At 38.2% G+C, this 16,752-nt stretch overlaps 1 protein-coding gene across 1 annotated transcript in view; it reads left to right on the forward strand.

The window, feature by feature from the left end:
• The window catches only part of LOC103136602 (CUB and sushi domain-containing protein 1), a 444,439-nt gene that overhangs the window by 383,671 nt on the left and 44,016 nt on the right, over positions 1 to 16,752 (forward strand). Inside the window, exons 58-62 of the mRNA XM_007549920.2 lie at positions 840 to 1,028; positions 4,650 to 4,826; positions 8,275 to 8,460; positions 12,685 to 12,861; positions 13,825 to 14,004. Coding sequence (XP_007549982.2) covers positions 840 to 1,028; positions 4,650 to 4,826; positions 8,275 to 8,460; positions 12,685 to 12,861; positions 13,825 to 14,004 — 909 coding nt within the window. The remainder of the gene's footprint in view (positions 1 to 839; positions 1,029 to 4,649; positions 4,827 to 8,274; positions 8,461 to 12,684; positions 12,862 to 13,824; positions 14,005 to 16,752) is intronic.

A 16,752-nucleotide genomic window follows, 5' to 3' on the forward strand; every position in this document is an offset into this window, starting at 1 on the left:
TATATATATGGTAATTCCAATATTGACCTAAAATGTCTTGTGTTCTCAGTATAGAAGCTCTTTTGATTTACACGTTATTGGTGTACATTTCTAAATTATAATATTTGCTAGCAAAATGCATTGCGTTGTAGTTGACTTATTTCTTTTATTTCTACATAAAATCTTCTAAAGCTCTAGTCTTTATGAGTCCTATAGATATATCTATATCTTTGTTTTTAATATTAGAGATGCTATAGAAAGGAAATGAATCTAAGATGTTAGACAGATTAACAATTGTATCAATAAAATCTTTAAAACTATTTGTTTTAATTGAGGCCAGGTCACACCATGAACCCTCTGTTGTATTCTCTCAAGCTGGTGAGAAAGGCCAGAAACATGATGTCCAGCTGGGATTGTGCTTCATACTGAGCCAAAGTTGTTTGGAGTAAATTGGCAAAAGAATCAGGCATGCAGGACAGGAAAACTCACTATGAGCAACAACAGAGGAGAAGCAGTAGCAAAAAGGGTAAGAGGTGAACTATGTGGTGGCTGCTGCACTCTAAATAAAAGTATAATATACAGTGGTGTGGAAAAAAGTTTTTGCCCTTTTCCTCATTTCCTTTTTTTTTGCATTTCTGTCACATCACTGTTTCAGTCCAATTTAAATATTAGACAAAGCCAAGTAAACACAAATGCATTTTTTTAAACAGAACTGCTTATTAGGAAGCGAGAAACAAATTCAAACCTACATTGCCCTTTGAAAAAGTGATGACTCCCTAGTTTCAGGTATTAACATGTAATTAATTATTTCTGTGCATAAAAAAATGTGATCTGAATGAGAACTGTATTGTCTTGTGCAGTGGTGAACTGTTCGGACCCTGGCCACGTGGAGAACGGTGTGCGCCAGTCCGGTCTGCGTTACCCAGAAGTTTTCAGCTATGGCGTAACCGTGGCGATCCACTGCAAGAGAGGCTATTACCTTCTGGGCTCTGCGATCCTCACGTGTCAACACAGCGGGCTGTGGGACCGACCAACGCCTCGTTGCTTAGGTATGACCAAAAAAAAAAAAAAAAAAGAAAACTGGTGACTGCTGAATCAGTTGGAAGTTGTAAAAAGCGTTGATCATGTGACCAGATGAGATGGTATGATTTTTTTTGTAGTCTGTGGATAATGTTTTTCACTTTTAAAAGTGAATATAAGTTTCATAAACATTGTGTTTAGACCATGATACATATTCTTAAATTTGTTCATATATCTGTTGTGCTACATGTGAGCTACAACATGAGATCATAAACTGAATATAAAAGTGTAGCCTTTTAACTGTGGGCACAAATAAAGTTGAAATGGTAGCTTTGGGGTAAGTTGCACTCTACGGAGTCTCAGCTTACCAAGGACTCAGTTTTACTACTTCCTTTCCAAATGTTAATGTTTGCTTCCCAAGCCCACTAAAAATATTGAGCTTTTTTTGTTTTACTAAACAGTTGTTTAATTGTAGCAACAACAAAAAGTCATTGTGTCTCATGAATTGTGGATAGCAAACAGAGAGAACTGGATGGGAAAAAAATGACTTTTATTTAGGGTAGGAAGAGGTGAGCGAGGGATAGGGTTGAAAGGGATGGGACAGAGCGTGTGTGAGTATTTTTCTGTGATTTCTTTTCTTTTTTTTGTAACTCATTGAATTCAGACTTTTACAGACATACAGTATCAGGGATAGTTGGCTTTTTTGGGGGGTTTGTAAATATAAAATATTTTCAAAATCTTGTCTGAATTTTCTTTGGGCAGGTTTAATCACAATTTTCACTGATGTTTGTTTTTTTTTTACTTTGGGAACTAGGATTATTTAGGTAAATGTTTTTTTTTAAAGTTATTTTCATTAATGGCATTTAAAAACATAGCTATAACAGATGTAAAAGTAATTGCAATGTATACACACATGAAGCACTGTGGTGCCTGGTCAGCTTGATTTTGATTGTGTGTGTTAATATAATCTGTGTTTTGTTTGAAATAAACATCGGACAGATCTTCACAAAAGATGTGCCTAAAATCTCCAGTTTTCTGGGCTTGTATGAACTTATTGAAACATTCAGTCCTGGGATGACTGAACCAAAATATGATTTTTTTTATAGTTAATATTTTTGCATGTTGTTAAATGATCTGGACATGAAAACATTACAAGTTTTCCTCCTGGTGTTTTTGCTCACATCTTTTAGACTGTATGTGTAAAGCTGTTCTAATCTGTCTCTTTGAATTTATACTACATATAAGGGCGTTCGTATTTACGTTTCAAAATATTCAAGTAATACAGTATTCCTAGATTACGCCTTGCTCTCATATATATTAGAATAGAGGTTCTGCAACGTTGTAACCATTTTTTTGCTGATATTGGTAGAGTCAGCAAATAGCATGTAAAAGTAGTGCATTATGGCAAAGTGTGGCCATTCTGGATACCATAAACATCCACATACAGTATAGCTACAAATGGAAAAGTTGTATTAAGGATACTATTTGCAGTTCAGTCACACTAAGAAGTGGATAGTTTGTACTATGCTTTGCTGATTCAGCAAAACCTTCTTCCAGATGTAGGAAGCAAAAGTAAAGCCTTTGTAAGATGCAAAAAATTTCCCCTAATGGCTTCAATGAATGAGTTCTCAATACAACCTCTTCAAAATACAAATTCTTAATGTAGATTTAGGAAAAGGTTGAAGTCACAAAATGTTCAAAAACATAATGTTCTGTTGGGTAATTGAGGTTGCGTGTATAAAATGCCTCAGTCCTAGTTTTTTAATTAGCTTTTGTTTGTCTTTTTGTTTTGCTTTGAATCCTGTGTTGAATAATTAAGTCCTTTGGTTCACAAAAGTAGAAGTTTTTTTTTTTTTTTCTCATATAGAAATTTCTTACTACACTCAAACACATTTGTGACAGAAACTTAAAAAAAAACAACCTTTCCCCCCCTGAATCTCAAGAGAAATGCCTTTTTGAAAACCAGGACTCTAGTCCTTTCTTCTTCTTCTTCTTCTCGGATGGATCAGTGACACATGTGACTGTAACAAGTCTCTCAAGTGTGATTGTCTGTACAACACCTTAGCCTGAAACTCCCCAACAGTCCATTTGAACTGAAAAGGGTTTCAGAAAGGAGATAAAACAAATAAAGAATCAAAGAAAAAAGCCAAGTAGCCCTGCTGTCAAGCACTTCAGTCATCTGCACTATTGCATTTGAGAAGCACTTACTTCTTTCAGTGGAAGCAATAAGATCATGGTGTATTAGAGCTTTTCACACACTGTTTCTCCACCTTGCTTAGCACTTTAGCTTTTTACTTACATAAATCATGGCATGACACATCAGACCAGTCCTAAAAAAAACCCACAGTGCATAAAATGCATTGTTGCACATTAAAGCCGTGTCATTTATAATTACATCTTTAAAAAGTAAATATGAGAGGAAAATATTAAGGAATTCTTTGAAAACATGTCTTAAAAATACCATCACAGCCAGGTGAATCTTTTTTTTTATATATATATACAAGGAGAGAAATGGCTTGAAGAGCCACCAAGATGACTACAAGGAGCGAATGAGAAACTGAGAGGAAAAAAGAAGGTTCAAGTGAGAAAGGGAAGCAATCATAAAAAGGCAATAGAAGAAAAAGGCTTAAAGGTTTTTGCATAACTGTGTGTATGAGTGTGTATGCGTGTACATAAAAAAAAACTGAGCATGTTTCTCTTAAGGCAATAGATGTTCTTGTTAGGAACCTACTCTGGCTGATACAAACATCAAGATTAAACCAGAGAGGGATAGCAGCAGACTGATTCAAAGATGAAGGGAGAAGCACAAAGAGGTGAGCAGAAGTGCAGGAGAAGATGACGTCAACAGAGAGGTAGAGATGAGGAATCCGGCAGAAACGGGAAAAAGTTGGGGACGTATCTGTGCATCGAGCATCACATTCGAGAAACGAGGTCTTATTGGAAAATTACTGGCCGATTGGAGATCAGCGGGGGCCGAGAAAAAGAGGCGAGGAGAGAAGCGCAAGAAATGTCCTTAGGTTCTTGTGTGTATATCTGTATACTCAAAGATTTCTTAAAAAATTAACAAAAATATATTTAGGAAATATCTGATAATTTAAAACTGTGAGCTCAATTCTACTGGGTTTTACCATTGAGTGGATGGAAAATAGTTTTTATTTAATTTGACAGGACGAGGTGGTTTTTACTTTTTTGAACTATTAATATGAGCTCCTCACTGTGATTCAAACACCAGTGACTTTGCCAGTGATGAGAGGTTTACTATCCATCACATCACAATGTATCCTGTCATCTCAAGGAGACTTTGTGAGCACAAACCTACCTGTGGAGACACACACTGCAGACTTACCTCCTTCACTGCACTCTTTCTAGCCGATTTTCGTTTCATATCAGTTTTCAGCTCAAGACAAATGTCTGCCTTTCTGTTGCCGTCTGTATGCTTTCACACATAAACGCATACATTATCAACAAACACCTGAGGTAATGCCTCACTTTTTCTTCCTGTCACCCTCTCTCCTTCGCCGTCTGCAGAACCCCAGCTGCACAGCCTAATGCAGTTATGTATCTGGAATCTATAACTGGATTTACTCACAAACTCTAACCCCACCCCTGGTCTGTCTCCTTTCTCTTCCAACGTCTCATCGTTTCTGCAGCTATTTCCTGTGGCGATCCCGGCGTGCCACCTAATGCAGCAGTCTCGGGAACCCACAGTTGGACATACGGTTCTGTTCTGCAGTACTCCTGTTTGCCTGGCGGGGTTCTAGTGGGCAATTCTACTCGCAACTGCCAAGAAGATGGCACGTGGAGCGGAGCGCCGCCCTACTGCACAGGTAGGCAAACTAACGTTTAAGCCTGTAAACAATCACAGCTTAAAATGTACACATTTGCACAACTTAACGTTTGGAAATTGTTCACTGAAATCAGATATACGAGTTAAAATGGTCAACAATAAATGTGCTGTATGTAATTAAAGTATTCTAGGTAGGAATGTAGTTTCTTTTCTTATAGCTGCCAAAACCTACATAGATGGTTAATTAAACGCTACATGTGCTGCACCTTCAATAGTTATTTGCATGTCTGGTGAAAATGTATAAAAACATAAAATGAAGTTGTAGTTTTAATGTAAATAAATAGGAAACAATGCAACATTAAGAATTAAAAAAAATGGCTGCCGTACGTATTGACACCCTTTACAGATGCAAATTGAATGCATGCAACTACAGCTTTTATTTTATTTTATTTTATTTATTTATTTTAAATTAGACCTAACTTTTTTAGGTTGATAAAAAAAGTTAGAGTCAGGATCTTTTAATTTAATTATACCTTTCTACAATTTCTTATTTTTTCTTAAATTGAAATATGATGTTATACAAAGATGTAGATTTATTTTTGTTAACTTGGGCAAGAGAACATGCCATTCAAGTAAAGTACATACATGTTGTTCTTCATTATCCAGAAAATAGCAACACTAGAAGAAAAGCTACTCAGCTCAACTTTCTATATCTGGAATCGGATAAATATTTTTAAGAAGTAAAACAACTTGAAATGTGATAAATGTGTGGTTGGTGTTGGGCATAAACACGCAGATTTTGCTAAATGTCTAATCATTTTATTTGTTTTGTTTTAGAACTCACAACAGCCGTACAGATTTCGTATGGAGTTTATTTTTTTTACCAGGGTTGCTGTGACCTTAGATCTAAACCAGTCCAAATAGTATTAATGGAGCAGAGTCACGCTGGCTTTCTTTCATTTCAGAAACAGTCGCCTTTCAGGTGCAAGCAGGGGCTGTGGTTAAACTGGCACAGTGGAAATAATAGCAGAACCACATCCAAAGTGGTTTGCATTTCATTTAGATATTAGATATTAAAGAAACTTAGTTACATTTTTGTTTGCTTCTGCAAAGAGAGAGAGACACTAAGGAGGGATTTGCGGCTTCCAGCCAACTGTCAAGAGAGACCCTCTTTTTCCATAATCATGAAAATGTCTGCAGTTATCTTGCTCAGTTGTGTGGTAGTCATCAGTTATTTCTACTTGTACTGAAGTGGGACTTCACTTGTTAGGAAGTGCTTCTAAACTGCAGTGTTGTCATTTTTTTTGACTGAGCTAAAGAGCCGTAAATCCTTCTACTACAGGTTGGCTCGCTTTATCAAAAGCGATGATGATGAAATTAGATTACCTTTACTTCTACACTAATCACTGCTCATTATGGCTAAACATTAGTCTTTCCCCTGCAGATTAATAGCAGTGAGCACTAACTCGAAGCGCATGAGTGTGTCCCAGGAGAAGATTTAGAATTTTCCACAATTTGGGACATAAATTACACACCTGAGGAGACATCATAATTTGAAATCAGTTAATCAGTTTAATAGCTGAAAAACTGCATCAAGCTGTTTATAACCTTGATTATAATTACCTACCCCTTGCTTATCAAAAATAAACCACCCCATGACCACACTGCCCTTTCTTGCACATATTTGCTTCCTAACTGTATAAAACAGACTCAAAGTGAAGTCATTATTCAAGATCTTTGCTAAATAACATTATTCCAGTCATTTTGAGGTGACGTGTGGAATCCATCTTAAGAAGGTGGTTTTACGCTGAACATTCACTTTAGCTCAGTTGTTTGAGCTACAGGATACTGTGACTACAACAGCCGTAGTCTCACCTCAAATGTTTGATACCTTGATTTTTTATTTTATTTTTTTTAATATGTAACACAGAATCAAGGCAGTTCTGTAGAGGAAATGGGGTCTTGCAAGGTCTACATAATAGCCTTAAAGTGGTTGCTGAGTGTGTCCGCAAAATGTGACCTTGCACTGAGCAGCTGTCTCTGTGACAGTCTGCTTGTGTCTTATAAAAATTCCCCCCACTTCTGATAAGATTCTCGCTGGTTAGAAAAGACAGCAGCAGGAACTGTGAGAGTCTTCTGTTTCTCCGGGTGACTGTCTCCGGTGCTATTCTTGACTGTGTGCTGCTTGGCTAATATTGCGCATCTGAGAATAAGTCGGTGAAGTTATCCTTGTCTCCTGTGCAGGATGTAAGTGATGCTCTGCGGTAGGCTTCCACAGATCCCCACGTTAACGAAAAATGATCGTTTTGAAACTCATCAGCTATTGTCTCAGTAGTTGAAATGCAATGAGCCTCCTGTGATGGCCTCAAAGCAGAGCACTAAGCAGGGAAGATTTCAACCTGCAGCTAAAAAGTTTATTGAGATTCAAGACTCTGCATTCAGAGGTGCACACTGTTAAATGCACAATTCCTACTGAGTTTGAGCTGCTGGAGTCGTGACGCACTAAACTGATCTTTTAGAAAAGTTTATGATGGCATAAAAACTAACAGTTACAGTTGTTTGCATGTCTGGGTACATAAGCATGTATTTGTGTGTTCTTACATCAAACATAGAAGAAAACTGTTTAGGAACTGAACAGGCTAACAAACGTGAACATTTTTGATACATAATGGTTTTAAGCGAAAAACATTTTGAGTTCCTATTGACCATAAGTCACACTGTTTTCATAGTTTGGCTGGTCTTGTGACTCACATTCAGGTGTGACATATATGTTTTTTTCATCTTCATGAATTTTAATTCATACTACAATCATGAACCAAGAATTAAGTATTGGCTTTTGCCTTGGAATGTGTTTCTAGGAGAGGCAGGATTACGTTTCCATGCCCTGGTAGTTGCCAAAAAAAATTAATGAAAATGGCTTTGGAGGCGGGATTTATTTTCGTTACCGCTTCATGCAATGCAACCGCCTCCATCACCCAATATTTACACTGCATGCGTCTCCGCTCCTCTCCACCGGCGAAGTACACAGCGGATACGAGTCGTTCCCAACTTTGATTTAGAGCAGGGACATCGGTGTGTCAGAAACTGCCAGCAGACATCCAGCCCATGGTGGTCAGTTTCTATGAGTTTGTTGTAAAGCAGGAAACTGAACATGTGTCATCGGATCATATTATTAACATGGACAAGATTCCCCTGACGTTTGATAATCTCTAAAATGCTAGTTATACTCCAGTGAGACTTATAGTCAGGAATATACAGTATTAAGCTTTTTAAAAATTCTAATTGCATCAAACAATATACATCATGTTACTCTTGGTCTTTCCTCACATGAAATGTATTGAGTAGATTTAAAATGTGTAAGTGAACTGATAGTGTTTTGATGGTTACATCTTATAGTTCCACTGCAAAGGAGTGCTACATTTCTTCACCTAAACATGAACGTTGTTATGCTTTCTAAATGTAATTGACCATTTCTCACTTCCCTATAGGAGCTAGTCCTGGATTGTGTGGAGACCCTGGGATCCCTCCACATGGCACCAGACTGGGAGGGGAAGAATTTAAGACCAAGAGCCTTCTGCGTTTTAGCTGCGAGGCCGGGTATAATCTGATTGGCTCAGCTGAGAGGACCTGTCTTCACAACAGCAGCTGGAGCGGTACGCAGCCTGTGTGTCAAGGTAGGAAGTGGAGCACTGACCGTTTGTTTGAATTCTGTTATCTAATAATCTGGTTCTGTAACGATCAGGAAGCCGTCATAAAGCTGCCCTGCGCCTCAAAGATTATACAGCTCACAGAATGCCTGCATGTTTCTGGGTTTTATTTCTACTGAAAATCGAAGGAGTGATTCTTCTGTGGAACAAATCAGATATTTATGTGCCTTTGTAAACAATAATCTACATGTGCAAAGCCTTTTTAAATGTGTTTTATCATAAAATCCGGCTGCCTGATTTATACCAGGCCCTGTGATGTGACAACATAGCATATTGAGAACTGTCTGTCTTGTTGAGACATTTCGATAGCAACCTATTCCTGGCTCATTACCTTTGGGTCCCAACCCAGTTTCTTTAAAACATTACAGCTGAAATGAAATATGCTATAAAATGAGTCTTTCCACATTTTTGCGAAAACCTATAATGCATTTGTGGATGTGGACTTTTCACCATGCACTGGAAAAATATAAATCAGCTGAGGCCCAGGAGTTGATGAGCATAGGCTCTTTTTCTGCACATAAAGCAGCATCAGGCACACAGCTGACAGTAAGAAACTGATCCTTTATCAAACAAACAGGCTTCACGCTACATACTGTACATTTTCTATAATGTGAAGAAGCTTGCTCATTGTTCATTCTTGCAAGCCGTGACAGAGATAGAGTAGTCATGAAATGAAGCCCTGTAGACATGAGTTATGGATGTGTTGAATCTGAGCTTCTCCAATTTTCTCCCCAGTTCAGGATCACATTTTCTCTGCAGATACATATCACTAAATTAGAATAACATTGAAAAGTAAATCTATTTGAGTGATTAAATTGAAAGGTGAAAATGATATAGATTCATTACACACAGAGTGATGTATTTAAAGGTTTTTATGCAGTTAATTTTGATAATTATGACTTACAGCTAATTGAAATATTACATTTCTAAAAAAGTTTGAATATTAAATGTGAGACTGGTTTGAAATACAGAAGAGATATGTCTATGTACTGCACAGTATGTACAGTCGATACTTGGCCCCCGGCTCCTTTTACATGTATTACCATCTACTTTATAGAGTCAAACATGGAGAGCCAACATCTAGTTTTATCAGATCATGAATCCAGACAAACCCCAACTAGGTTGTAAATGTGTGTTCTTACTAAACATTTTGAACCAATATGTAGTTCTATACTTTTACCTTTTTTGTAAACTGCTTATGTTTTTATTTTTCTCTTGCTTTTCTTTTATTTTGTTTGTATTTCCTCTGATTGGTGTAAAGCACTTTGAATTGCCTTGTTGCTGAAAATGTGCTATATAAATAAAATTACCTTATCAGTGCATGATAAGCAATTAACTTAGCCTTCGGGTCACCTGCATTGTTGTCTCTCATCTTCCTCTTGACAGTATCCCACAGAGTCAAAAATTGATAACCAGCTCTCTCTGTTTTTTTATCGTGGACGACGTTGTTCACAATAAAAAAGAAAGTCCTGAAAGAGTAACAGGGAGTGCTGGTTATAAAATTTTGAATGTTCCCCAAAACCTGGCACCCATTAAGTCTCATTGACTTTGGAGTTGTGTGCACTGAAATATTTCTTTGAATGTCTCATAGATTCTCTTTTGGGTTTAGTTCAGGGGAATTTGGTAGCCAGTCAAACACAGCGATACAAGCTGGGTGTTGGGACTCTTGACAGTGTGGGTAGGAGCCACGTCAGAGTGGAAAATAAAGGTTTTTTCTGTAAAGGAAAGGATACAATGCCTTGGTAAATGACTGCAGTGACTTTGGACTTGATAAAACACAATTGACTAATACCAGCAGATGACAGATGTTAGCTGTGTTTCACATCACAATCCCCAAATCATCACTGACTGTGGAAATTTCGCACTGCACTTCATGCCACTTAGCTTCTGTGCCTTCTCACTCTTTTTCCAAACCACAGGACAAGAGTCTTTCTTCTTCGTTGTCATTTTTCTTCTTTACTTGACCTTATTTGTTTCCAATTGTCCAAGTAACACAAAAGTTAAGTCTTTATGTTGTTCAGGAGTGATTTAAGATAAGTAATGCAACAGTTGTATATCCCAAACACATCTGTGTGTTGCAGCATGTGAAGCACCGACTCCTGCTGCAGTCGATGTCCTCCGATTCTCTCTTTTGAGTGGGATTTGCTTCACAGACTTTACAAGACTACAAGTGCTCCTTTTTGTCTGCTGTTGATCATGATGCACTTGGAAATATAGCCAAAGAAGCTATTAAACATTTTCCCTAAAAACAATTGTATTTATAAATGTAAAGTCAAAGTAGATTCTACAAAACAGAAGGAAATATAAAAAGAAATGTGATGTGACATGGTGTATTATTCTTGCAAGCTCAAAAACAGAACTGAGTGGAAAAATTCATTAAGTTTGAGAAATTTGATACAATATTGAGATATAAAATCTATTATATCTGTCTCTCTGAAATGAATCTTGTGCGTCACTTTTCTAATAAAGCTCAGTCTTTATAGTAGCAGTTTTTGAAGGCACTCTGTGGGCAGATGGGAATTTACGGGAAATTAAAGAAGGTCTCTGTAGCGCTATAGACTCACTGGAAACCTCACACTGTTCCCCAAAATACTGCAGCTGAATAAAGCACATAATCTCCAGTGTGTCTGAGTGCTGGTGTTAGATTATGGGGTTTTTTTTTGGAAGGGTGAGTCATACAGTATCAGTGTCCACTTGAGCATTGTTAAAGGTCTGTAAAAAAATAATTACCAGAATGCTAAAAGTCGGCTTTAACAACTTAAAGGAAAAATACTGATATAACTGAGCAAACACAACAATTTGCTCTGATATAAACATCAGTTTAGAAAGTAGTCGCTTTTGTCTGCAGTGTTTATCACAATGCTTGACTTCATAAAGGTCAATATTGTTCACCTGTTGATTAATTGCACTCCAAAAGAGTCTTGTCAACCCTGAAATTATTGCTGCTTTGAAAATCCAAACTTTAATGCAGAAATGTAATGTAATTTTTCTTCATGTCAGAAATCAATATGTTTGGGTTGTAGTTTCTTATGGCAAGGAAAAAAGCTATAAGGCACAAACTGTACATGAAACTCTTGCTTTTTTTTCTGTTTTTGACAGAAAGTCAGAACTCTCTACTAAATTGATTACACATACAGAAACATGCACACACCTGGGAGATGCACGTCTGTTTGCCTTTGCCAGGGCCCGTGTTTGCGTAAGGCTAATTATTTATGTCTGTCTACATTTGTTTTTCATTAGGCTAACAGTGGTTAAAAGTTGATTCAGAAAGGGTGAGATTTCCATCAGCGGGACACGAGTAAACAAAAACCCATGGACACAAATGCGTACACATCCTCAAACTGCTGCTACGGCACACAGTCTTCACACTCCTAGCTGAAAACAGCAAAAATTTACTCTTGGACCAAGCTTTTAAAAGGGTCCTAACAAATGAATCCAATCAATAGGTGGCTGATTGTTAAGGGCTGTCAACTGTCATGATCTTATTAGTGAAATGCGCTGTGGGTGGTTGCTAATTCCTCCTGGCTCAGTTAATGTGCTTTGCCAGCAAACTAAAGTTCAATGAATCAGTAGTTCAGACCTTTCCTGTCTGCTTTTAGTGCCCTTCCTGACAGTTTTGTAATGCAATCCGTTGACCAGTTGTGATCAAAAATTAAAAAGGCCCTTGCCGTATCCCTCTCTGTCCACAAGTTCTAAATAATGAACCAACTCTACAACCCGGCAGCGTGAGCAACGCTTCCTTTGTTTTTTTGTGTTTTTTTTATTTGTGTATAAATGTTAAAGCTCGTGAATCTTTTGCCCGACAGAGAGTCTGATTTTCTTCAAGCAGACAGAACCAGGCAACACTTGGCCTTGGTGTTTTTTAATGCTTTAAGCAGCAGCCCTTTGGTAGATGATGCTGATTTATTCGAAGCTTCCAGTTAGTCTTAAGTGCACAAATGTAACCCAGCGCATCTGCCACTCAATGTTGGGAATTAGTCCAACGACCTTTATTCATCAATCAGCCTCACTAACTAAAGGATGCATTTTAGGTTATTTCCAGCTGTCTCCAGTGATAATCTCATTATTGCAGCCCAGAGCTGATCAGCACTGATTGACAGGAAGACGCTAACAGCTCGCTTTGCAGTTATTTCCTCCATTAATCAGCGCTGACGGCTATGTTTCTTTTTTTTTTTTCTCATCAATCCTCAGCTGTTTCTTGCGGTAACCCTGGCACCCCTGCCCATGGAAGAATTGTGTTCAACGACGGCATCACCTTTGGCAGCTCAGTGGCTTACGCGTGTTGGGAAGGGTTTAAAACATCTGGACTGACCACCAGACACTGCACAACAAATGGCACATGGACTGGCCAGCCCCCAGATTGCACTGGTAGGAAAGCTTTTGCATGATTACTATCTATGCAGTTTGTATTTTGAACACTTGGTGTAGCAGGGTTGCAGTCATAATAGGATAAGAAATTTAGTTTAGACTGGTATCCATCACCACTCCAGGATGCTATATGTAGGTAAGTGTAAGTATGTTGCAGCAACATACTTTAATTTGGCTAGCTTAACACAAAACAGACAAACATTTAGGAAACAGGAGTAAAAATGTTAGTTTAAAAAAAAAAAAAAGCAAGATTCTGCACCAGGAAACTAAAGGATTCTGCATGGTCGGGCCAAATTGCTGAAATTGGTTTTCACTGTCGCAGTTGCGTGACAAAATACATGTCCACCTCATGCCATCTTCCCGTTCTTATTACAGCCCCTCTGAGGAACTTTTTGCCTCACTCTGTATGCAAAACTGTTATGTGATTTGTCTGCATTTTGTTTATTTGAAACAAAACGCAACTACTCAACTTCCAGAGGTCAGTTTCTCAGCCAGAAAGTAGGATGGATAGTCTTGAGGAGCAGTTGTCCAAGGCTAAAAGGAAGTACATACTGTATGTATTTGTTCTCGTCGTCTGAACTTGTAAGTTGTCATGATTGCTGTGTTTACTATATTGCCGCAAACCACACATATGTCAAAACAACATGATGCATAATGCAGTGGGAGGTGATTTCACTGGACGTTGGTTCGGTGTGTCTTGTGGACCTTGAAGGTTGTGTGAAAATGATTCGATTTCGGTCTGACCATGCTGGGCCCTTTAAAGAATGGTGACCAAGAAACCTTTATGTTTCTCTAACTGTGACAGAGAGCTCTGTAAATAAACCTGTACCTCTTTTAAAGAGAATTGAATAAATCAACATGTCTAAAATAAACAAATAAAACCCCTTCCACATTGCTGTAGCTCAGAATATATTATTTTTTCTGGCTTGAGTAAAACTTTATTTCTCTTGTTCTCCTTTTCAGTGATCAGTTGTGGCGACCCTGGGCCCATCGCCAATGGCATCTATTTGGGAAGAGAATTTACCTTCAACCATACTGTGGCCTACCGCTGCAACCCTGGCCACCTGATGGAACCAGCTGGACGCAATGTTCTGAGCTGCACTAAAGATGGAACCTGGAACCAAACCAAGCCCAGTTGCAAAGGTATCAGAAAGCAACATAAGTGGCAGATTTACTATCCGCAGGCAGTTCACCATCTGGTCGTGGTTCAGAAATGGCACCTCTGGGAGTGTCCAGCTTTTTGTACGAGACACCACAAGTGTTCTGATCTGCAAGTGCAAGCACAATTGGCTCATTTCAAGAATGAGTCAAAAGTCTATGAGGGGCAGCATGGATTAGTGCAGTCGCAAACAGGTAGGCCTGTTGATCCCCGCAGTCCAGTCATTTGCACTACATTAGTTAGGCAGCAAAGAGCTCAAGACAGGCACAGCAAAAACTTTAGGACCTCAAGGTTTTTTTCATCACACAGCAAGATTGCATGTGTAGTGAGATTAGGATTGAATAACTAAATAAAAGAATGTTTTTGTAAATTAAAAATAAATGATCTCTACGATCACCACTGAGATGACACTGCTGCTTTTAAGTACTTTGTACATCACAAAGTATAAAAATGAAAAATTCCGATAAATGTGTTGCGTAAGGGCAAACTCTTAAACAGATCCTTTGTTGAAGCACTTTTTTGACTTTTTAAACCTGCATTCAAGACTATATATTAGACTATATATCCTATACTATCCTGATATACATTTTAGTTGTTCTGGTAGGAATTTACTAACATGGCTCATTTTTAATTATACAGCTAAAGACATAGTCTATAGAGAAGCTACACAGGATCCAGATTACCTTTTATGCACACTAGTGTAAATACATTTTGGCTCAATGTGGACAGCCGTCCATCATCTAAACCCACTTGTCCTAGCAGTGTTGTGTGTGTGTGTGTCTCGTATTCTCCAAATTATTGGACAAATGAGTAGAGCACCAGGGCAACATTATTTTCTTTCAAAGTACTGGCCAACATCTTACAGACATTATGGTAGAACGTGTAATGGTTTGATAAAACCACTTGAAATTACGATGTTCTTAATTTTGACTAATTTAACAACACTTATCATGGTGGGTTAATGTTGCCGAGTCAGAGTGTGCGACAGAGACGCCTTCCTCAGAAGACCGGCTGCTCAAATCACATTAAAACGTGGTTTCACAAAGTCTTAGTCTAATTGGATGTTTTTGTTAAATATGTAATATTTGTCAACATTTCTCAAACATTTTAGAGCATTATAACACTGAAAAAGTATCTGATAACATTTTTTTTTTTTTGCTCCTTTCAATTCCATCAGTTTATTTGCTACATTAAAGCTCTGCTTGCTTATTGAAAAAAAAATTACACAGTATTTTCTACTAACATGCATTGTGGATCAAAAAGAGGAGAGTGGGAAGATAGCATGGCTCTGCTATTGAAGCTAGTATAAAAAAGTGCTGATTTCACAAATAAATATTTAAATGTGAGCTGATTTGCCAAAATAAAAGACTGGGGATGAACAACACTTCTGCCGGAAAATCGGGACACAAGAACATTACCCGTCAAAACAACATTGTGAGTTTTAAAGGCAAAAAAAAAAACCTTCTGTTCTCTAAAACATGCAAAAAAGAAGTTAAAAGAAAGCATACAGTGTTTGAGAGTGGCACAGTAAAACAACCTAGTTTAGACTATTATGCTCAACAACTCTAACAGGGAAATGTTTCCTGCGATCCTCTCTACCACCTCTTCCCATAAACAGAAAATATCCTGCTGGCTTTCTCAGTAGCTGAGGCTTTGAACTAAGATGGAAAAAAAAAAGAGAGAAAACTGGGAGAGAGGATGCTGAAAAAGAACCAAGCAAAGGAGTTGGAGAGGTAGAACAGAACAGAAAAGAAAAGAAAAAAAAACGATACTGCTGGTGATGGAGGCTGACGAGGAAATTGAAAAGTGGAAATTATAGGTGTTAGGGATGAATAAGAACTGGGGATGGGAATGGGCTTCAAGCTCTCTCCCATTTGTTTGTCCACTTTCTTTTCATCTTCTGTTCCCTTTAGTGCTCACCTTTCTCCTGCTCTTTAGAGTCTTCCTCTCATATCATGAGTTTTGTTTACTCCTCCCATTTCCATCACCTTTGTGTAGATCCAGTCCCATTTTGATGCAAAACCATTTATTTTTCTTAAATATGTAAACAAATAAATAGAACTCGGGAGAATTCAAGGCCGTAGTTTGACAGATTTTGTAATCAGAGTAATAACAAAGGGTGATAGGTATGGGGTGGAAGGTAAAGAGGCCTAGCAGTGACAAGGGAGGAGGGAGAATCAAAGCGGTAAAGAGGTGCATTTGGAAAAAAATGGGATTAGAACGGAGGGTGGTGCAAACAAAGCCAACAATGGCACACATTGAGCAACAGAGAGATTAAGAGAATAAGCATCGGGATGTCAAGAAAAAGAGATTTAAGAAAGTGAATGGAAATGGAAAAGGGAGGTGTTTTGATGAGGCTTCACAGTGGCGGCAAAGAGGAAGCAAAAGAGAAACAAGTGAGGGAGGAAAGAAGCGATGAGAAAACCGAGAAGCGAATCAATAGCTGCCCCCGAACCTGTAAACACACCGTGAGAAAAGGAATTAGGCTCATAAAATGTGTTGGCTGGCTGAATTGTGCCAAGAGAGAAATGCCTAAAAGGAAAATAAAGGCAGAGGGGAAGTGGTCCGAAAAAGTGTGAGAGGGAAGACGAGGGGTTCCGGGGTGAGGAATGAGAGAGAGCTGGAGCTGGGGACTAAGAGAGGTGAGGGAGGGGGGAGATTTGCAAAGAAAGAAGAGTGGGTGAGTGGAAGGAGTCAACAATACTAATTAGGTAATAAAATGCTGAGATACA

Source organism: Poecilia formosa, unplaced genomic scaffold (genome assembly GCF_000485575.1).
Source record: "Poecilia formosa unplaced genomic scaffold, Poecilia_formosa-5.1.2 Scaffold33, whole genome shotgun sequence".
Classification (NCBI taxonomy): Eukaryota; Metazoa; Chordata; class Actinopteri; order Cyprinodontiformes; family Poeciliidae; genus Poecilia; species Poecilia formosa.